This window comes from Dama dama, chromosome X, assembly GCF_033118175.1.
Source record: "Dama dama isolate Ldn47 chromosome X, ASM3311817v1, whole genome shotgun sequence".
Taxonomy (NCBI): domain Eukaryota; kingdom Metazoa; phylum Chordata; class Mammalia; order Artiodactyla; family Cervidae; genus Dama; species Dama dama.
The window spans coordinates 91,546,508-91,570,365 of record NC_083714.1 but is presented as its reverse complement, the minus strand read 5'-3'; the positions used below and the strand labels follow the sequence as shown (position 1 = coordinate 91,570,365).

General features: G+C 41.7%; 1 protein-coding gene across 1 annotated transcript; it reads left to right on the top strand.

Annotated features, from left to right (window-relative positions):
- The first annotated feature begins 1,624 nt into the window (after positions 1-1,624).
- On the top strand, positions 1,625-23,013 carry DGAT2L6 (diacylglycerol O-acyltransferase 2 like 6). The gene is made up of 7 exons (XM_061137616.1): positions 1,625-1,709; positions 15,478-15,588; positions 16,137-16,207; positions 16,576-16,780; positions 18,193-18,367; positions 21,844-22,055; positions 22,495-23,013. Exons 1-7 carry the CDS (start codon positions 1,625-1,627, stop codon positions 22,647-22,649), a joined length of 1,014 nt encoding a protein of 337 aa, XP_060993599.1. The 3' UTR covers positions 22,650-23,013.
- The last annotated feature ends 845 nt before the right edge of the window (positions 23,014-23,858 follow it).

The following is a 23,858-nucleotide window of genomic DNA, read 5'->3' as shown; positions in this document are numbered from 1 at the left end:
CACTCCCTCCTCCCCTACAAATTCTGAGCAGATGTGCTCTAATACATCTCACTCTGTATGTGGCCAAGTATTAATAGCCCCAAGAAGCAGCTTGAGAACCCCAGCTAGACAGAGAGGAAAAAAGAATGAGAAAGAGGAGGAGGGGTATAGCGGGTACATTGGGGTACATGGCCATAGAGGGTACATTGGGAAAGGCCAGTGCATCCCTAAGACATTCCCTAAGCCAAACTCTGAAGACTGATGTTAGTCAGTCTAATTCAAGGACCCCAAACCAGAGTGGATGTGGGGAAGGAGACACATTTCCACTAACCTTTCTGGACAAGGCTAAGGAATGAACATTTCCTTGCATTAGTAGGACACTTGATACTATCTTTGTCTTTGGTATTCCTAGCAACCTTTTTGATTACATTCAAAGATATTTTTGAGAGCCTACCTTCAAAGCCTCCTGTTGAGAATTACTGGCCTTTTCCAGTAGGACACTTATCACAAATTCAAGTGTAGAGACAGTTTCATGATTTTTTAATGTGTTTCCTCCACTAGACTGTGAGTTCAATAAAGGCAGGGATGATGCCCATCTTCTTTCACACTGAATCTTCAACACATAGAACAGTACCTGACAAACAATAATCAGTTAATTTACCAAAAAAAATGATCCACGGGTCTGGGATCCGGAGATAATCTTTAATTCTGCAAAGGTTAGTGCACAGAACTAACCCTTTTAGCCTGAAAAGATGTTTAATAGACATTAATTTAATGCATAATAACAGGAAACATAATTGTACTTACCGTGTGCCAGGCCCTGTGCTAAGCGCTTTACATACATTCACTCACTCAATCCTCAGAACAACCTGATGAAGTAGGTACTATTATTATCCCCATTTTACAGGTGGGGAAACTGAAGCACAGAGGTTCACCAACTTGTAAGTGGAAGAGCTGAGACCTAAACAACAACAATCTGGCTCGAAAGTCCATGCCCTTAACTGCTGGGGTGCCTTCCAACAACAGAGAGATGGCATGATTCCCCCCAGTGTCCTGGGAGGAACTTGGTGGAACCTGGACTGGAAGCCAGGTCTGCACTCTGTGCAGTGTGTCTCCCACTGGTCGCTGGTTCAGAGACCCTGGGAACAGAGGCACAAGGAGGAATCTGAGAAGCCTAGATATTCACTCAGAAAAAGGCTCTAGTCAACTAGGTAGCTCTCAGCAGAAGCCAGGCAGAGTCAAAGAGCATCCACCAGGGCAGAAAAAAGTGTGATCACCAGGTTCTTTTCCTTAAGCAGGGAAAAGTAGCAGACTCCTTTTCAGAGATCCCGTTTGAGGCCTAAGCCATTCCCTTTTCCTGCACTAATTTATCGGGGACCCCCTCCCACACACACAGAGCTAGAACCACCCCAAGGCAAGGCAATTGAGTATCCCTGGGGAAAGGATGCACGTTAGGGATGTGTAGGATGTCAGGGTGGGGCAGAGAACAGGGAAGACTGGGGAAAAGGTTAGGTCAAGAGTAAAACCTCCAGCAGATAAAAGGACTCAGTAATGAGATTAAAGCAAAGCACTTATAATCAGCTCAGCTTTACAGGCACTGGCCTTCTGTTTGGGCTTCCTGCCACAACAGAACAGCACTATGGCCATGGCCTTCCTCTCCCGGCTGAATCTTCAGGAAATCCTCCAGACCCTCTCTGTTTTGCAGTGGATGCCAGTCTACGTCTTTTTAGGTGAGTGAACCCCAGGGCCTGGAGAGTACAGAGAATAAATGAAGAAAGAGAACAGGAATCTCCAGATGATTGACATTGACATTGACGTTGCTCAGTCGTGTCCGACTCTTTGCGACCCCATGGACTGTAGCCTACCAGGCTCCTCCGTCCATGGAATTTTCCAGGCAAGAGTACTAGAGTGGGTTGCCATTTCCTTCTCCAGGAGATCTTCCCGACCCAGGGATCGAACCCTGGTCTCCCTCATTGTAGGCAGACACTTTACCGTCTGAGCCACCAGGGAAGTTTGGGAGGGTTCTAAAGAGATCATTTGGTCAGTCCTCTCTCTCTGGGAAGGACTGTGCCTCTCCACCCAGAGAGATGGCCATTGTTGAGTTCACCAGATATCTCTCCTCCCAACTGAGGAACACAAAGGCCAGGAGTGAAGCTGCAGTTGTTCTGGTTTAAAGTCCACCCCAGCCTTCTCTCAGAACTGCCCCTCTGTGAACTAGCTGAAAAGAGTCTTATTTGGGGACAGGGGCAGAATTGGTACTGGGCAGATGTAAGGTGATTTTCTTTATTACGATGAGAGAATTATGGAAAAGCTGGGGGCTGCCTGAGTGACTCATTAGACGGAATTTTGAGAAAGAGCCAGTTCTTCAACAGACTCAAAAAATCACAGTCATCAGTGCTGGGCAAATGGGCTGAGAGTTCCAAGCTCTTCCCAGTCAGAAACCAGGTCTTTGTGGGCAGAGTTTGGAAACTGGACATGGAGAAATTTCATCCTGAAGGATGGGACAGGATAGGAGGCTGCCCAGTCCAATCTGTGGGAGGATATGTGTCCCTGTAGAGCAGAGGTTCTTAATTAGAGACCTATAGACACTAGTGCTTTCCAGGTCGCACTAGTGGTAAAGAACCCTCCTGCCAATGCAGGAGAGTTAAGAGACAAGGGTTCAATCCCTGGGTCAGGAAGATCCCCTGGAGAAGGAAATGGCAACCCACTCAGGTATTCTTGCCTGGAGAATCCCATGACAGAGGAACCTGGCAGGCTATACAGTCCATGGGGTCGCAAAGAGCCAGACACGGCTGAAGCGACTTAGCATGCACACAGACCTAGAATGAGACAGGGAGGGACAATATTGAATTTGGAAGGAAAAAAATCACCTCTTTATTTTCACTAACCTCGTCTTGAATTGATGAACGTAGGCAGCAAACCACAGAAGTATCTGTAAATTTGTCAGTAACAGACATCATAGAGATTTAAATTTCACATGCCAGTTGTTGCAGGCATCTCAAAAGTTCATTTATGCTTGTTACCACTTCTGAATTCCAATAGTTATTGGAACTACCATTAGGTGTGGTTATCTACTGCATAAATCAAGAATTCATGTACTGTACCACATTTTTTGCAATATTTTGATAACTATGTTTAACTATGATGAGTTTCCTTTGTAAGTCTGTGTATTTTATTTTGTGCATTTAAAAATAATATTCAGAAAAGTGATCTATAGGCTTCACCAGACTAACAAAGAAGTCCATGGCCACCCAAAGATGAAGACTTAGTGAGCCTTATTGAAATCAAATCATGCTAAGCCCTTAGCCTATCAATAACTTGACTCTAGTTGCATTAAGAGAAGGAAGTGATTTTTCTATAAATTTATTTGTTTCTAGTGTTTCATTTTTTATTGTTGCTGTCCTTTGCATCTATGTTTAACTTCCTCAAAAAGACCCCTTAACAAGTTCCAGCCCTTAGTTAGGAAAGTGGGGGTCACCAGAATGTCCTAAGAGACTTAACATCATGGTGGCATCTGTCATTTCAAGTCTGGACCCCAGAAAGAGTGGGCAAAGATGGGCAGAGAGAGCAAGGAAAAGAGGTCCAGAGAAGAGCTGTATGAGCTGAGCCTTTTAGGTGTGGGGTCAGTCCCACCCTGGAAAATCTCTGTATGGTCTTTGAACACAAGTGCCTAGATTGTTCTGGCTCTTCTGGGGAGAGCTTCTCAATATAATGTTTTCATTTTTCTCCCCAAAAATCATATTTCTTGAATATTTTTTCTCTTTCTTCCTTTTCCCCTCTCAAAGGACATGAGCTAGGATAAAGGATATGTTCAGCACTGAATGTATAAAGATCCAAGACTATAAGGACTAGCCTCCTGGTAACACCCCCCACCCTCCAATCTTACCAGCTTCCAGCCATCCTAGAAGAGCTATGGCACCTATGTGTCTTGAGTGAAAAACTCTCTGTCCCACTTCATATGAGTGGAATCATGTACTATTTGTCCTTTTGTGATTTCACAAAAAAATTGCCTTTTTTTGCCATCTTTTGCCTTCTTTCACTTAACACAATGTTTTCAAGATTCATTCATGTTGTGACAGAATTTCCTTCCTTTTTAAGGCTGAATAATATTGTATCATATGTATATACCATTTTTTGTTTATTCATTATCCATTAATAGACTCTGGTTTTTTCTGCCTCCTGGCTATTGTGAATAATACTCTATGAACATGGGTGTTCAAATATCTCCTTGAGAGCCTGCTTTCAATTCTTTTGGCTATATACCCAGAAGTAGAATTTCTGGGTCATATGGTAATTCCATTTTAAAAATTGTTGTGCAGTTGTCATACTGTTTTCCATAGCAGCTACATCATTTTACATTTCCACCAACAGTGTGCAAGAGTTTCAATCTTTCCACATCCTCACCAACACTACTTTATTGTCTATTTTTTTTTAGTAGCCATCCTAATGAAATGAGATGATATCTCATTGTGGTTTTAATTTGTATTTCCCTAATGACTAGTGAACTTTAATAGCATCTTTTCGTATACTCATTGGCCATTTGTTTTGACTTTTTTTAGATTGATTATCATTCCACTTGTCTTCTGTTAGTTTAGGTTACTATACATCCTGTTTCCCTTCTTCTAGTGATTATGCTAGAAATTACAACACAAATCCTGGATCTTGGAGGTTATCAAGGTAGCTAAAACATGTAACAGTGTATGATACCCACAGAGATGCCTAAGACAGTCAAATCTGTCCAACAGTTACAGAGCAATTACAAAGTATAAGATTTTGGCTGTCCTTGTGACACTACAACAATGAGCCAAGTATAGGCTCTTCTATCTGGTAACAAAGAGAAAATAATCATTCATTCCACCATTCTCCCATTCCAGGTATCAGTGCTGAACACATAAGTGAATCATTACATTGTAAGATTGACTGTGTTAAGTGAAATGAACAGACACAATGAAGCCACTAGAAAATATTACACAAGGTTAACAAGATCAGGGAAGGCAGGAACAGGCAGCAGTGTGACGCAGTGAAAAGGACATGGGTTCTGCAGTTTGTCAAACTTGGTTAACAACTAGCTGTTGTGAATTTAGACAGGTACTGTAACCCTTCTAAGCCTCCATATCCTCATCCTCTCAAGCCTGGTTCACAATAAACGCTCCATACAAAAAAAGTGTCCTTCCTTCCTCCCTCCCTTCTTCCTTCCTAATTCCCTTCTATCTTCTCTTTCTCACTCTCTTTCCTTCATTCTTTCTGTCTTGCTCAGAGTCATCTTCAGCACTTCTCCTCCTTCCTGAATGATGATCAGAATCATGACTGATTACTGAGCACTACTGAAAGTGGGGGGGGGGGGGGAGGAGTAGGGAAGAGAGAAAGAGAAAAGACAGAGGGACAAGAAGGAGGAAAGAAGTGAGAGGAGAGGAATGAAAAGATGGTTTGGGGGAATACAAATGTTCATGACCTTTGAAACTCAGCAATGCTCCTGAGAGCCTCTCTGAGGCCCAGCTTCCAGTTAAAGGATGGCTCTCCATCTGTCTTTCTTTTGCTGGGCTTGTATCACCAGTGATCTAAACTATTGCAATATCCTCTTTCCTGGCCCTCTACTCTCCACCCTCTCCAATATATTCCACTGCTTACATCCAGAAGAGTCCTTCAAATGCATCTTTGATTACAGCCCTCTACTGCTCAAAAATAGTCACTGATTTTCCCTTGCCTACTTGATGAAGTAAAAATGTGTCATCCGGGGCATTCGAGGACCTTCTCCACTCTCTGGTTTTAACTCTTTGCCAGCTCATCCCCCTGCTTGAAGCTTGTATTCCAGGTAACTTATTCACAGAACAAATGGGAAGGATACTTACTCTCCCACTCCTTTACTTTTGCTCTATTTCCTCCACTTAAAAAATTCCCTGATCACCCTTCCTGAACTATCTATGGACAATCCCTTCTTTGAGATATTGCTCAAGTCATACCTTCTATGCAATGCTTTCCTGGTAACCTGAGACTACTTTGTCTCTGAAAATCTCTGCACTTTGTAAAATTTGGTTGGATAGCAGCCTTTACACCCTTTGTCTCCTCTACCCAATAGGCTTCATGAAAACAGGAGTCATGCCTTGTCAATATTATATTTCTTGCAAGACCAGGCTTGACACAGTTGATTCTTCCACATTTCTTCCCCTCAGTAAAGACCTTTAAGTCTACCTCTTGTTCTTTTCTCCCTCTCCTGGAAATCCTTTTTGTCATGGGCCTGCCTCCTTTCTCTGGTTGCCGATACTACAAAAAATAGAACATAGTCTTGGGAGTCAACAGACCAAGTCTGCCATTTACTTATTATGTGACCTTGTGCAAGTAAGTCATTCACCCTCCACCACTGTAGAACAGAGCTCCCAAGACCACTCTGATAATCAAAGAAAACCCTCAACAGGTGTTCATTTTATTTTTGGGGGTTATAGGAATTGACATTACTTGGAGCCCAACTACTCCACCTCATAAGACATTTTTTAATGTCTTTATATGTTTATTGGTCATTTTTAAATGTATTTATTTTTAATGGAAGGATAATTGCTTTATAATGTTGTATTGGTTTCTGCCATATATCAATTTAATCAGCAGAAGAGTGACTACCACTTCTGAGACAGGCACCCTAGACTCTGATTTCATTGCACCTTCAAAAAGAATAATGAGTAACTAGATCCTAGAAAATGAGGCAAATAGAAATTTTGATACCTTCCCAGCATTTTTTTTTCCTTCCCAGCATTTAAACAGGCCCTTTCAAAGCATCACTCCCTACTACCTCTTCTTCACTCCCCTACATCCAATAAACTGTCAAACCCTGAAAATTCTGCCTCCATAGTATCTTTCAAATTGATTTCAGAAATAGTAGCCTATTTCAGGTTCTCACTATCTCTCATCTAAGACAGTGCAGCTCTTAGCTGACCTCCCTCCCTCAGTTTCTCCTGCTCCCAGTCATTTCAAACAATCTTCCTGATGCACAAATATGATCATGCTCTTCCTCTGATGAGAATCTGGGTTCTCATTCCCTTAAGAAGTATCAGACCTGAGTTCCTCGGCTTCCTTTCCAGCATCATCCTCTATTCCATGGTTTCCCATATTCCCTGTACTTTTGCAAGTTATGATGTTACTCACAGACCTTGGACTCTTCCATATCTAGGCCTCTGTTTGAGCTCTTCCTTGCTTGTGGAAGGCCCTTTTGCCACTAATCCATCTGTCAAAACCCTACTTTTCCTCCAAGATTCAATTTAAGTCTTACCTTCTGCAAGAAACCTTTCTAGGTTGCCCATAAACCTTTCTAGGTTGTAGTAAAGAATGGTTCCCATATAATGACATTTGAACCCTGACTGTATCATTCTCACCCTCTGGGGTGTATCTGTTATTTATGGTATCAATCTTCTCCTCTAGACTATGAGTTTCTGGAAGGCAGGAATTTTATTTTTATGTCTTAATATGACTTAAAATTAATTAAGCATATGTAAAGTACTTAAAATAGTTTTTGGTTCTTAAAGACTCAACAAATACTACCAAAGGCATGGAGATGTGACATTGCATGATGGGTTGAGGGAATGGAGAGTAGACTAAGGTGGTTGAACCTCTGTTTCCCATTCTTCAGTCATTTGCATCCCACCTTCTGGTCCTTTCCACAGCTGAGTACCACCTATACTATTATTACTTAACATTTTCCCCCAAACTGACTCACTCCTATAACCTAAATTAGTATATTTTAATAGGAAACTTTATACCACTACCATGAACTCACTTTGATTCACTACATATTAAAAGAACTTTCCATCTATGAACCACTTCAGATCACCCCATGTCCCTACAGTGGTTTGGGGACCACAAGCTAGATCATACGGGGTATGAGTGCTGGTGCTGAGAGATGAGGCTAGGAAGGTGAGCGGGGCCGGTCCATGGAGGGCCTTAAATGCCTGACTAACATGTTCAGACTTCATCCTGTTAGCAGTGGGACAGTACTGAAGGTTTCATAGGAGGCAAACAACACTACAACTGTGCTTAGTTAAAAATAAATCTGGCAGCAGCATGGAAAACAGAGTAGGGGGAAGAGATCAGCAGGCAAGAATAGATAAAAGACTGCAGTCTAGACCAGAGGAGATCAAGTTCTGGACCACGGCAGTAGCAATGGAGACAGAGGCAGAATGATGAATGGGAGAGATTTTTTTTTTTTTTTTGGAAAGGGAGAGAAGTTGAAGATATCTCCAAAATGATGAAACTGACATTTATCCTGAGGCCTGAAATATGTATAAGAACTAGCCAGGCAAAAAGCTGAAGGAAGAGTCTTCCAGGCAAAAGGAACAACATGCACAGAAGCCTAGAGGCTGGAGAACAGAATAGGTAGAAGAAACCTACAGGAGAACAGGTTGGTGGCATGCAGAGAGCAAGGGGGTGGCCAGGCATTCCATCATGGAGGACCTTCGGAACCAAGGTTACAAGACTGGACTTGGTCCTAAGAGTCACCAGAAGCCATGTGAGTTATTGAATTATTAAATTACCACCAACCCCCATCAGTTCTCATATTTATCATCACTTTTGATCCGTTAAGTAATCACTGAACTGCAGAAATGTCTCTTTGACAAGCCAGGCATGTTCTTGCTTATATGCTGTAGAAGGACAGAGATCTGCATTTAGCCTTCTGGTTGCGTCATGACTCAAATGGATGCAGGGAACCTATTAGAAGACATTGGCTGTTGGCTTAGAAAGAGAGAGTGGTAACTTGGACTGGTGGTAGCATGGAGGCATGGAACAGAATAATTTGAAAGACGTTTGAAGGACAGAACTGACAGAAATTAATAATTGACTAAAGGAAAGCAATGATTAGAGCTCAGTAGTTAAGAGTACAGTCTCCTGGTCTTAGTGTTGAGATGGAGGCCTTTGGGAGAGCTCAGTCTCTGGAGGAAGAGTGTGAGTTCTCAACTCTGGCTCACCCACGAGCTAGCTGTGTGACCTTAAGTAATTGTTGAACCTCTCTGAACCTGGGTCCCTCGTCCACAAAATGAGAATGCTTATTGTCCTAATGGGGTCTTTATGAAGGTTAAATAAAATGCGTATGTATAATACTTAGTTTTACATGATGAGTATACAATAAATGTTGCTATTACTTTATGGGAAAGTTAGTAAGAAAGATGAATCAGAGATGATTTGAAGAAAGGACCCACTTAGATTCATACTGGCACCATCTTTAACCAAAGCTAGTAATCATTAGTAATTTGAGGCTCTACACGTTTATCTTTTTAAAGTCACAACCAAGGTAAAGTAGATGGTAAAAGGGTCAATTCACCAAGAAGACATAACTATCCTAAATGTCTATGTACCTAACAATGGAGTTTCAAAGTGAAAACTTCTGAGACTGAAAAAATAAATAAGCAAGTTAACAATTATATTTGATGACTTCTTTGAAAACTACAAACAACCAAAACTCACCCAAAATGAAATAGGTAACCTATAACTACTAATTAAATTAAATTTTAATTTTGGAACGTTGTAAACTTCCAAAACAGAAATCTGCAGATCCAGATGGTTTCAGCGGCATATTCTTCCAAACATTTTAAAGATGATATATCACAAATTCTACATACTCTTTTCCAGAAAATAAAAGAGGGAGGAACACTTAACAACTCATTTATGAGGCCAGACCCTGATGCCAAAACCAGACAAAACAACACAAAAAAGAAAACTACAGACCAATATCCCTCATGAATATAGATGCAAAAATCCTCAACAAAATACTAGCAAATCAAGTCCAGCAATATATTACAAAGAGTAATATACCATGACCAAGTAGGCTTTATTCCAGGAATGCAAGTGTAAATATTTGAAAAACAATATTAACCATACTAACCACCTAAGGGAGAAAAATACACAATTATATCAATTGTTGGAGAAAAAGCATTTGAAAAAAAATTTTATTAATAAAATTTGCTATCTTGGATTTAAGCAAAAAAGAAAAACAGAAGGCATTTGACAAATTTTAATCCATGACAAAATCTCTCAGCAAGCTAAGAATAGAAGGCAACTTTCTCAACTTGATAAAGAGCATCTATATAAAAAAAAAAAAACCTGCAGCTAACATCATACTTAATGGTGAAAAACTGAAAGCTTTCTCCCTAAGATGGGGAACAAAGCAAGGATGTCCACACTCACCATTTGTATTCAACATCATACTAAAAGTCCTAGCAATAAAGCAAGAAGAAAAAGAAATAAAAGCATACAGATTGTAAAGTAAGAAATAAACTGTACTAATTAACAGATAACATGATCATCTGTGTAAAAAACCCCATTAGATTACATATTTCTAAACCTATTTTAAAAATATACTAAAAAATAACCCTCTAAGAACTAACAAATGAGGTTATTAACAAAGTCCCTGGTCACAAGATCTCACATAAAAGTCAACCATGTTTCTATATACTAGCGGAGAACAATTGAAAATAAAAATTTAAAAACAATACCATTTAAATGCCTCCAAAAATAAAATACTTATGAATATATTTAATAAAACCTGTACAGCATCTGTAGGCTGAAAACAATAACATGCTAATAAAATTAAAGACCTAAATGGAGACATACTGTGTTCATGGATTGGAAAACTCAAAGATGTCAGTTCTTCTCAAAACTGATCTATAAATGTAACACAGCTCAAATAAAAATCCCAACAGAGTGCATTTGATAACAGTTTTTCCTAAATACTAAATTTCCCAAATTTGATAATGGCACTGTGAGTGCCTTAATTTTTAGAAAATACAGAGTTACTTAGGAGCAAAGCATTGTGATCTCTGCAATGGACTATAAATACAAACATATTTATATACTTATATTTAGGAATAAGTCAAATGCAAAATGTTGACAATAAAGAGATCTAGGTGAAGCTTATGTGGGATTTTATTAAATTATTCTTGCAAATTTTCTATTTAAGTCTTTTTCAAAATAAAAAGTTTAATTTGAAAAGCCTCATCAGGTGTTTTTATAAGCATCGACGAGATGATTGTACAATTTATATAGAAAAACAAAAGAACTACAATATCTAAAACCATTTTGAAAAGAGAATAGTTAGAGGATCACACTATCTGGTTTCAAGACTTAATGGAAAACTACAGTTCAAGACAGTGATATATTTGTGAAGAGATAAACACATGGATCAATGGAACAGAATAGAGTCCAGACAGACCTGCACAAATATGGCCAATTGATTTTTGACAAACATGCAAAAGCAATTCAACGGAGGAAGGATAGCATTTTCAATAAACAATGTTGGGACAATTGGTTATCCATATATAGTAAATGGATCTTGACCAAAACCTCACACCTTATTATAATATTAACTCAAAATGGATCACAGATCTAAAAAGTAAAACATAAAACTTGTAGTAAAAAACGTAAGAGAAAACCTTCATGACCTGAGGTTAAGTAAAGAGTTCTTAGATTTAATATCAAAAGCACAATCTGTAAAAGAAAAAAAAATGATACATTGGACTTCATCAAAATTAAAAGTTTTTGCTCTAAGAAAGACTCTGTTAAGAGAATAAAAAGGTAAACACAGGGAATTTCCTGGCATTCCAGTGCTTAGGACTCTGTGCTTCACTGAGGGCCTGAGTTCAATCCCTGGTCTGGGAACTAAGATCCCACAAGCCTTGTTGCATTGCCAAAAAAAAAGTTTTTTTAAGATAAACATAAACTGGATAAAATGTTTTCAAATCACATATCTGATAAAAGACTTGTATCAAAAAAAAAAGAAAGAAAGAAATTGTATCCAGATTGTATAAAGAAACTCACAAAGAAATCAAACAATCCAATTGAAAAATGAGCCAAATATTTTAATAGATACTTCACCAAAAAGGATATACAAAAGACAGGTAAACACATAAAAAATTGTTAAGCATGATTAGGTATAAGGGAAATGAAATAAAAACGATGATGAGATACCATGCTACACAACTATTAGAGTGGTTTAGCCATCTTCAGTACAAACTAAATTAAGAGCCTGCCTTATGTGTACTTCCTCCTTGATAATCCACACCAAAACTACTCACTTGAACATGGACAAGGTGTTGGAAGCATCTCTTTGTGTCAAGGCCATAATGTCTAAGATAGTGCCACACATACACATACACAAATGTGTCCTTTATTCTTGCCTCAGACACCCTTGCTTTCTTTCACAAAACTCCTTGTTTCTGTACTTCTGTGTCTCTTTTTCTGTTTTGCATATAGGGTTGTCGTTACCATCTTTCTAAATTCCATATATATGTGTTAGTATGCTGTAATATTCTTTATCTTTCTGGCTTACTTCACTCTGTATAATGGGCTCCAGTTTCATCCATCTCTTTAGAGCCTGGTGCACTGGGAAGACCCAGAGGAATCGGGTGGAGAGGGAGGTGGGAGGGGGGATAGGGATGGGGAATACTTGTAAATCTATTGCTGATTCATGTCAATGTATGACAAAACCCACTGAAAAAATAAATTAATTAATTAATTAAAAAAAAAAAAACTCCTTGTTTCACAAAGTCAAGCCCTTCCATGTTTAGCCTGTTTCTCTTATCTCTTTAAATCTCCCTTTTGTCACCATAAGTGACACCAATGATACTCAAACAGGTTGGGTCTGGCAAGATTGCCCTCAAAGGACACTATGGTCCTCTGAGGTGCCACATCTGTAGTTCTAACTGATTTCACAAGGGGAGTGATGTTTATTGAGATATGGCTCTCAGTTCAGTTCAGTAGCTCAGTCGTGTCTGACTCTTTGTGACCCCATGGACTGCAGCACACCAGGCCTTCCTGTCCATCACCAACTCCCAGAGTTTACTCAAACTCATGTCCATTGAGTCAGTGATGCCATCCAACCATCTCATCCTCTGTTGTCCACTTCTCCTCTCGCCTTCAATCTTTCCCAGCATCAGGGTCTTTTCAAATGAGTCAGTTCTTCACATCAGGTGGCCAAAGTATTGGAGTTTCAGCTTCAGCATCAGTCCTTCCAATTGATTCCTTGAGGATGGACTGGTTGGAACTCTTTGCTGTCCAAGGAACTCTCAAGAGTCTTCTCCAACACCACAGTTCAAAAGCATCAATTCTTCAGCGCTCAGCTTTCCTTATAGTCCAATTCACATCTATACATGACTACTGGAGAAACCAGAGCTTTGACTAGATGGAACTATGTTGGCAAAGTAATGTCTCTGCTTTTTAATATGCTGTCTAGGTTGGTCATAACTTTTCTTCCAAGGAGCAAAAATCTTTTAATTTCATGGCTGCAGTCACCACCTGCAGTGATTTTGGACCCCTCAAAATAAACTCTGTCACCGTTTCCACTGTTTGCCCATGTATTGCCATGAAGTGATGGGACCAGATGCCATGATCTTAGTTTTCTGAATGTTGAGTTTTAAGCCAACTTTTTCACTCTCCTCTTTCACTTTTATCAGAGGGTCTTAGGTCTTCGCTTTCTGCCATAAGTGTGGTGTCATCTGCATATCTGAGGTTATTGATATTTCTCCTGGCAATCTTGATTCCAGCTTGTGATTCATCCATGATGAATTCATCATTCTCATGATGTACTCTGCATATAAATTAAATAAGCAGGGTGACAATATACAGCCTTGATGTACTCTTTCCCTATTTGGAACCAGTCTGTTGTTCCACAACCAGTTCTAACTCTTGCTTCCTGACCTGTATACAGATTTCTCAAGAGACAGGTCACAGTTTGTTGTGATCCACACAGTCAAAGTCTTTGGCATAGTCAATAAAGCAGAAGTAGATGTTTTTCTAGAGCTCTCTTGCTTTTTCAATGATCCAACAGATGTTGGCAATTTGATCTCTGGTTCCTCTGCCTTTTCTAAATCCAGCTTGAACATCTGGAAGTTCACGGTTCACAGACTGTTGAAGCCTGGCTTGGAGAATTTTGAGCATTACTTTCCTAGCATGTGAGATGAGGGCAATTGTGTGATAGTTTGAGCATTCTTTGGCATTGCCTTTCTTTGAGATGGTAATGAAAACTCCAGTCCTGTTCCAGTCCTGTGGCCACTGCTGAGTTTTCCAAATTTGCCAGTATTTTGAGTGCAACACTTTTATAGTATCATCTTTTAGGATTTGAAATAGCTTAACTGGAATAGACCAGTTCAGTAGACTACTTTTAGGACTGATGGGTTACTGAAAATGATCAGATATAAGGCATGAAATTAACCCATCTATACTTTCAAAATAACATTGGATTTAAACAACACAAATGCTGACTAAACACTAATCATTTAAATTTACCTAATATTGAAAAGAGAAAACATTTCTTCATCTTTCAGTCTATCTATAGATATTTGTTGAACACTACTGCATGCAAAGCACTCTTCTGATTGCTGGTGATACAAACTAAATTTATTAGAAGTAAGATATAAAAGAAATTATATACTTAGGCTCCCTTTAATTAATAATGATTCATATTTAATTTTATCTGAGTTTTCTTCTGAGGCTTACCCAGCAAATTTACTCTCATCTTTTGTGAGGGTCAGAGGTAGCAGGATTTTTATCCATGGCAGGCTTCCCATAAAATTCCTCCCCCTACTATTTCTTATTTAATTAGCATGCTTACAACAGACATCTCAGCCAGATCTTGTAAGGGGAATTCAGCCTATCACTAAGATTTCTTCTAACCCACAACATGACTTTTTTTTTTTTGAAATGCCCATTCCATCTTTTTCCTGTTATTTCCATCAGAGTCCAAGATGCAAGAGACATATCTGCTGTTTGGTGACTCTTGAGTTTCTTCCCCTTCTCTGAAACTTTTCATCTACTGTGATATGGTTATCTGGTCAATGAAGTCATTCCTTTAGCTGAATTTTTTAAAATTCACAATATGGGTATGAGCCCCTCATTCTCATGGATGCAGATTTTAAAACAGAATTCAATTCCCACAGCTGTAAGATGTATCACATTCACATTTCACAGTCTGCTGTGACCCTTTGCTGAGAGAGATGATTTTTCCCCCTTCTGAACTTTTGACCCATTTTGAATGGGATGAAATTGAACACAGTAAAGCAGTTTATAATATGTATTTTCCTCTCAGCATCAAACAGCCTGTACAGTGCAGGCAGCCCCTCTCCACTGGAATGTGATGACAGAGCAGTTTGACAAAGGAAGGAGGGTTGAGGACTTCCTGAGGTCTCAGAATGGGGATGTCAGCCTTTGGCACAAGATGCTGTTCCTTTCAGTTGCCAAGTAGTGCTGTCCTTTGATCCCAGCTGAGGACCTACTCTGAGAATGCCATGGTTCTGCCATTTCCTCAGTTAAGATCGCAGTCATCAAGGGGGCCCAGATTCAGGAACTCAGAGGTCATCCTGGACCGCAGCAGAGCTAGGAGGGAGATGGGGAGTGGAGGGGATGAGGGAAGAACAGTCTCACGCTGGCCTTGACCTGCTTCTTCACTACAGAGCAGAGACTGGGATCATGAGATGTGTATTAAACTTGAAGGGAACTAAAGGGCATGAACCCCTTGTGTCCCCTCAGGAGCTATTCCTATTATCCTTATACCCTACTTTCTGGTGTTCACTAAGTTCTGGATGGTGTCTGTGCTCGCCTTAGCCTGGCTCGCCTATGACTGGAACACCCACAATCAAGGTAAGAAACAGGGGAAGAACAGTGATCCCTGTCTGTGCCAAGGATGGAACCACAGGGACGGAGTGAGGGTGGAAGGGAAGAGTGAGAGAGGCAGGGGGAGAAGAGGTGAGGAGAGGAAAGAAGGGGAAAGGGAAAGGAGGGCAAGGAGTGGAAGTGAGGAAGAGAGGAGGAAGGGCAAAGGAGAGAGGAGGAAGGGCAAAGGAGAGAGGGAAGAGAAGAGAGACAGGGGTCCAAAGCTCAGCAGGAATAGAGGGCTTGGCCAGGCTGCCCAGGAAGAATTAAGAGGCTGGTTTCTGAGTGGGTGCTCCCAGCCTCATGTTATTTCTCTCTCACCTTTCTGGCAGCTCCAGAAGAGCAGGGGCTGCCTGTGTCTTCTGGGGGATTGGATTCAGGGATAGACCTTATAGCTCAATGCCCAAGAAACATGGAAATGTGAAAAGGAGCCCCCTCCTGTGACCCGAGGACATTAGGAAGATCCCTCCACCTCCAGAAGAAGTAGAGGGATTGGCAAGACCTCACCTGCTCTTCCCTTCCCTCTGTACTTGCAGGTGGTAGACGTTCCACTTGGGTACGAAACTGGACAATCTGGAAATATTTCCGAAATTACTTCCCAGTAAAGGTAACGACCCTTCCTCTGGAGGGCCTCAGTCCCTGTTGCCAAGACTCTTGCTCCCCACTCAGCCCCATATTTTCAAAGGCTTTTGTGGACAACAGTGGAGGTCAAAGCCCAGAGGCATAATATAGAGTACAGTCCCAAGATGGATGGGCAGGTGGGGAAATGAGTGAATAGCACCTTGCCTCACAGTGGCAAACTCAGGTCAGCCTCACTGAGTATGATAACCCCTGGCAATTCTATGAGAGTGACAATATCACAGTGAATAAGGATTAGGGGCTCCCCAAGGGAAACACAGGCTACCTGCTGGCCTCTGAGTCCACATGTCCTCTCTTCCTTCTATCTACTGCTCTGACTCGATCTCCCTCTAACAGCTGGTGAAGACTCATGACCTCTCTCCCAGACACAACTATATCATTGTCAACCACCCCCATGGTGTACTCCCTTATGGTGTCTTCATCAACTTTGCCACTGAGACCACTGGCTTTGCTCGGATTTTCCCAGCCATCACTCCTTATGTAGCGACCTTGGAAGGGATCTTCTGGATCCCACTTGTACGAGAATATGTGATGTCAATGGGTGAGTATAAGAGATCATTCCATTCTCTAACCTACCTTGGGGCTCCAACTTTAATAAGCCTTGAGTCAGTCCAGTACTCACTCCCTGCTGGAAGAACACTTAGTAGAAAATGAGTGCCAAGCACACTGGGCCAGTGACAGGAATATGTGGCCGAGCCTCAGGTTTAATCTGGGAGGCAGGGTTTGATTAGGTAAGAGGGTAAGTTAAAAGCATTCATAAGAGATGCCAAAACTCCTTTCAGAGGAGGAAGCAGAAGCCTGGGGTTTGGGATCAAAGCCAAAGTGGAAAGGAAAAGGCAGAAGTCAAATATCAAAACCAAATGTAGGGAAAATCAGGCATGAATGGGACAGCTCAGATATACTTTGCCAGACTGTTTCTGGGATGTCAACTGGCTTCTTTTGGGCAGTCATTTACATAGCAGGTCTCATCCCAGGGCATCTCAAAGACACTTTTGAGACTTTCATATTAGCTGTACCCTCCTGGCCCATGACCTTCATTTCCTGAGAACCCCTTCGAATTTGTATAAGATATCAAGGGATAAAAGGATAGGCATCCATCAGAATCCAGGGCAACTTCCCCATGCCAGGCTTCAAGCCAGGGTACTGTGCCAAATGTCCTTCTCTCTGGGTGAATATCCATCCTTCTGGATACCAGGAAACAACAGAAGCCAAACATTAAAAGGTAAGATACATTTATATCTGGAGGGGCCAAGTGGGACCACTGGAGTCCCAGGGGATGATTCTTCTCGCCTCTCAGGTTGGCACGAATCTGGATCTTAAGGACTGTGGCCTGGAGCCAATGTCTGCCATCCCAGGAGAGAGCAGAAAGTAAGCACAGGGCAGAGATGGGAAGCAGAGATGAGGAAAGACTCTGTGACCGTTGTTGAGCAACAGGATGTCATCCTCATTCCACGGTTCATCTACATGCCAGTTTGGCTTGGGTGGGATCCTAGGTCTGCCTACTCTTTAGAAACCCCAGGGAATGGCTTACCTTTACCAGGTTACTCTAAGGAGGAAGCAGTTTGGTGGTGGCCATTCCTGATTACCCTCAGGAAAGAGAACTCTAGAGTCTCAAGTGACATCAGCCTGGAGAGAGTGGGAGACCACTGTGGTTACCAGGGTAGAGAAGAAAGGATGGGCTTTACAAGCTATAGAGCTATGAGAAAGTAGGCAGAAGAACTCAATGTAGCTCCCACTTAAGTAGCACAGAGCCCCAAGGCAAGCAGCTGGCCCTAAGGACCGATCTCAGGCTAGGGCTAACCCAAGGTGTGGAGGGCAGGTCAAGACAGAAGATTGGAAACAATCACAGCCAGGAGACAGAAGAACTGTCTCTAGCAGGAAGAGCCCCAAGGAACACCTTACCCCCTCCTCAAGCACCACATCTGTATGTCATTTGCCTCTTTGGTTTTGCAGGTGTGTGCCCAGTGAGTGAGTTGACCTTGAAGTATTTGCTGACCCAGAAAGGCTCAGGCAATGCTGTGGTTATTTCTGTGGGTGGAGCTACTGAAGCCCTCTTGTGCCACCCAGGAGCCTCTACTGTCTTCCTTAAACAGCGTAAAGGTTTTGTGAAGGTGGCACTGAAGACAGGGTGGGTCCCCAGGTTCTAGTGTCCTATTGTCAGGGCATCCTAGGTACTCTCTAGCACCTCTCCAAAATGGTGCCCTCTCTTGGAAAAGTGTTAGAAGGGGCTCCCTCTTCACCCTCATTGCTTCTTTCTACTCCCTCACACTGTGCCTTAAGGGTGTTTGGGCCTCCAGACACATTCTGATGGGTTTTGTTAAAACTTGAAGTTGGAGAAAGAACAGTAAAAGACCTTTATCTTCTGCACATTACCTAGTAGGCTGGGGGTCTGGGGAAGTGGGACTTTAGACTATATCACCCCATGCACTGTGAGGCCCAGAGAAACTGCCCAGGGCAAGGAAGGCATTGGACTTGATGCTGTGGGGTTTGCAAAGATGCAGAAGATATGGATACAGCCCCCAAACAGCGCATAATCTGGTTTGAAAAGTAGAAGGCAGTTATTGAACAGCTATTGTGTGTCAGGCATAGTACTAAGCATTGAGGATGTAAAAATAAGACTTGGTCCTTGCCTTAAAGGTCTCATGGTCCAATGGAAAACAGACATAGTCATGTATAATTACATAATATATCCAAAAGCCAACCCCTTACCATCTCAACTATCACCCCCTGGTTTTCCACCCCATCATCTCTCCCCTGGATTATTGCAAGTCTCCTAAAAGCTCTCCCTGCTTCTATTCTTGCCTCCCTCACATTCCAGAGTCTGTTCTCAACTGTGGCCAGCATGATCCTATCCACCATGAGTCAGATGAGATCATGTCACTACTCGAAATGCTCCGATGGCTCCCATTTCACTCTGAGCAAAACCAAAGTCTTTATTTTTTTTCCCATTTATTTTTATTAGTTGAAGGCTAATTACTTTACAATATTGTAGTGGTTTTTGCCATACATTGACATGAATCAGCCATGGCTTTACATGTGTTCCCCATCCCGATCCCCCCTCCCACCTCCCTCTCCACCCGACCCCTCTGGGTCTTCCCAGTGCACCAGGCCCAAGCACTTGTCTCATGCATCCAACCTGGGCTGGTGATCTGTTTCACCCTAGATAATATACATGTTTCGATGCTGTTCTCTTGAAACATCCCACCCTCGCCTTCTCCCACAGAGTCCAAAAGTCTGTTCTGTACATCTGTGTCTCTTTTTCTGTTTTGCATATAGGGTTATCATTACCATCTTTCTAAATTCCATATATATGTGTTAGTATACTGTATTGGTCTTTATCTTTCTGGCTAACTTCACTCTGTATAATGGGCTCCAGTTTCATCCATCTCATTAGAACTGATTCAAATGAATTCTTTTTAATGGCTGAGTAATATTCCATTGTGTATATGTACCACAGCTTCCTTATCCATTCGTCTGCTGATGGGCATCTAGGTTGCTTCCATGTCCTGGCTATTATAAACAGTGTTGTGATGAACATTGGGGTGCACCTGTCTCTTTCAGATCTGGTTTCCTCAGTGTGTATGCCCAGCAGTGGGACTGCTGGGTCATATGGCAGTTCTATTTCCAGTTTTTTAAGGAATCTCCACACTGTTCTCCATAGCGGCTGTACTAGTTTGCATTCCCACCAACAGTGTAAGAGGGTTCCCTTTTCTCCACACCCTCTCCAGCACTTATTGCTTGTAGACTTTTGGATAGCAGCCATCCTGACTGGCATGTAATGGTACCTCATTGTGGTTTTGATTTGCATTTCTCTGATAATGAGTGATGTTGAGCATCTTTTCATGTGTTTGTTAGCCATCTGTATGTCTTCTTTGGAGAAATGTCTGTTTAGACCTTTGGCCCATTTTTTGATTGGGTCATTTATCTTTCTGGAATTGAGCTGCAGGAGTTGCTTGTGTATTGTTTAGATTAATCCTTTGTCTGTTTCTTCATTTGCTATTATTTTCTCCCAATCTGAGGGCTGTCTTTTCACCTTGCTTATAGTTTCCTTTGTTGTGCAAAAGCTTTTAAGTTTAGTTAGGTCCCATTTGTTTATTTTTGCTTTTATTTCCAATATTCTGGGAGGTGGGTCATAGAGGATCCTGCTGTGATTTATGTCAGAGAGTGTGAGCAAAACCAAAGTCTTTAAAGGGCCTGCAAGACCCTAAATGATCTGGTCCTTCACCCACCTCTAATGGAGGGTCCTTCACTCCCCTCCATTAGAGCTGTTCCTTGCTGTTCCTCAAAAAAGCCACATGCTCCTCCCTTAGGGTCTTTGCTCTAGCTGTTTCCTCTGTCTAGGACATTATTCCTCCAAGTAGCTGTTTGGCTCGTTCTTTTACCGCCTTCAGGTCTTTGCTCAAATGTCTATTCTCAATAACGTCTATCCTGATCATGCTGTTCTGTTTTTTCCCATTGTACGTATTATCTTCTCATATGTCATCAGTTTTATTTCTTTACATATATGGCTTTTTATTTGTTCATCATTATTATTTATTGTTTGTCTTCCCTTAATAAGAGATAAGTTCCATGATGACAGAGATTATTTTTTTAATCCACTGTGTTCACTTATATATTCCGAGGGCTTGAAAAAAGACTGGTACATAGAAGGAACTCAATAAATACTTATTGAATGAAAGATGTGTCATGATGGACATATGTACAAAGCACTATGAGAACACCAACTGATGGAAAGCCTTTCACCCAAAGTAGAAGTTTCATAAGTGGGTGACATCTGAATTGTGAATTGAAATATAGTAGGAGTTGCCAGTCCGACCAAAGGGGAGAAAGAACTCAGGTGTTCAGCGAGGGCCTATGACAATATGTCAGGCACTATGCCAGGCCCTAGGAGTTCAGAGATAAGACATTTTCAAATGGCTTGCTGTCTACTGGAAGTCAGCCAGGAAGAAGTACAGAGTTGGGGTAGTATTAGTGTAGGAAAGAGGTAAGCACTAGATGCAGGGGTTGGGGGTGGGAGAAGTTGGAGGAGGTGGTTCAAGGAGATGAAACTGGAGCTGAGTAGTGAAGGGCAAAATAGAATAAGCCACGTGAAGACAGAGGGAAGGCATTTTTGGCAGAGGGAGTAGGATGTACAAAGACGCATAGAATGAGTAAGAACTTAGCACACTTAGTATGGCTAAGCAGACTGTGACAAAGGGCTGGGGAGAGAAGAACCTAGCCAGGGAGACAAGGCTGGAGCACAAAGGTCACGCCAAGCACCTGGTACAAAGTGAGGAGTTCTGGGAAGAGTTTTCAAGAGAGGAGTGACATGTCCAGACACACAGTTTAGGAACATCCTCTGGATGTGTACAATTTAGGCAATTAGATTTCCTGAGATTAGTGATTCATTTCCTGCCATCACAGGACAAAGTGCAGCAACTCCCCTCAAAATGTTCAGTTGGAGGGATGTGGAGCATAGCAAGGATAATACACAGTGCTGGAGATGCTTGGGTGCTTGGATTCTTGTCCTATAATGGGGCCATTGTAAAGCTTTCCTACCTTGGAGAGGGTTTCACTGTGGGGAGCTTTCTGGAAGAACTCACACTTCTGCCTGTCTCTTTGCAGAGCATACCTTGTCCCTTCCTATTCCTTTGGACAGAATGAAGTTCACAATCAAGAGACCTTCCCTGAGGGCACATGGAAAAGGTTCTTCCAAAAAACCTTCCAGAACACATTCAAAAAAATCCTGGGACTAAATTTCTGTACCTTCCATGGCCGGGGCCTCACTCGAGGATCCTGGGGATTCCTGCCTTTCAATCTTCCCATTACCACAGTTGGTAAGCTTTCCAGCATCTTTGGACCACCCTGGTCCTTGATTCCCCCCACCCAGCCCTCAAGTCCCAGGGGGCCTGGCACACAGCTGGGATGGGCAATGGGAATTCCGGTGGTTGTGGTTGAGGGTAGGGTAGGGAGGACAACTACGCAGATAAGAGTTGTGGCCATTCACAGGAGGGACAGAGTTCAACAGCTGCCATGAGGGCATCATTATTCACACACATGCCTCCAGCACTCTCCTAAGTTTACTCTCATTCTCTTAAGCATGCATGAGATTAGGTATTTGGAGAACATGGGACAGGGTGGGGTTGGAGCAGGGGGAAAGAATAAAGGAGGTAGAGGGGACCAAGATACCGAGTTTCAGTATGTGACTTCCTCTGAGGGATGGTAGTTTGAGTTGAGGGGGGAGGTCTGATGCTTGTCTCTTCTCTTGCCCCACAGTTGGGGAGCCCCTGCCAATTCCCAGGATAAAGAAGCCAGACAAGGAGACAGTGGACAAGTACCATGCACTCTACATCAATGCCCTTCAGAAGCTGTTTGATGAGCACAAAGTTCAGTATGGTCTGTCTGAGACCCAGGAGCTGACAATTGTCTAACAGGAGTTGGATTTCCCCATTATTGAACTCCCAAAGCATTGAGGGATCCAACCAGGGCCACAAGGAAAGGAGAATCTGGGAAGAGGGGAGGATCTCAGGGTTGAATGATGAGGCCAGCCAAGCCAGAAAGTACTTAATGAGTCAGGCTGAGGAAGGAACCAGAGTTACGGGGAAGACTGGGCAACAACCCAGTTTAGCAAGCAGTCTTTTGTGAGTACACATAGTCTTGTGAGTCTCTGTGTGCCAGTTATTTTGGCTTCCTAATTCCAACCAACTCTGATCAGAGGAATAAGAAGCCAAAGAATACCATGTCCTTCCTCCTGAGCCTTAGTAACACCACACCATCACTGTTTAGGTTGAGGCTTAGAAGCTTTTTTTTTTTTTTTTAGATTTCTATTTTTATTTTCATTAATTAAAAACCATCTCATTTACGTCAATAAACACTTTTACCCATCATTGTCAATCTTGTTTCCTATTTTTATGTTTGGCTATTTTGTATTTGTCTATGAATTTTAAACACATACATATACATTTATATGCCAATAGTTTTGTCATTGTTTTAGTTAAAATAAGGATGATGGGATCATATGCAGCATATTTTTCTGAAACTTGCATTTGTCCTCCATGATATTTTGTGGCAATCCACTGAGAAACTTTCTTAAGAACAGGGATGGTTTGTTTCCTTTTAGGCCCTTTCCTTACAATTTAGAGGCTACCACAAGGTAAACCAGTGACCTGAGCTGTGATTTCCTAATCCAAGCAGGCATGATTCCCTCAGCTGTGATACAGTTCTACACTGGCAAAAAGTTTATTAAAAATTATACCATTTCTTGAACTTCCCTGGGAGTCCAGTGGTTAAGACTCCATGCGTCCAATGCAGGGGGCATGGGTTCAATCCCTGGTTAGGGAACTAAGATCCTATGTGCTATGCCACTTGGTAAAAAAATAATAAAAATAAAATTTAAAATTAAAAAATAATTATGCTATTTCTTCTATGAAATAAAGCTCTAGAGATATAAAACTGGATATAATTATTTCTTAATTACTGTGTATGGTTCACTACTGGGATTCCCTGAAACCTAACCAGAAAGCTGGTCTGTGGAGAACACTTTTCCTCTTGTGTGTGTGTGTGTGTTTGTTCTCAGTCACTCAGTCATGTCTGACACTTTGCAATCCTATGGACTATAGCCCGCCAGGTTCCTCTGTCCA

Excerpts from the sequence above, each read along its gene's own strand:
- DGAT2L6 (XM_061137616.1), top strand. The coding sequence starts at position 1,625 with ATGGCCTTCCTCTCCCGGCTGAATCTTCAGGAAATCCTCCAGACCCTC. Across the intron at positions 1,710-15,477 it reads GCCAGTCTACGTCTTTTTAG|GAGCTATTCCTATTATCCTT; the intron begins GTGAGTGAACCC and ends GTGTCCCCTCAG. Across the intron at positions 16,208-16,575 it reads GAAATTACTTCCCAGTAAAG|CTGGTGAAGACTCATGACCT; the intron begins GTAACGACCCTT and ends TCCCTCTAACAG.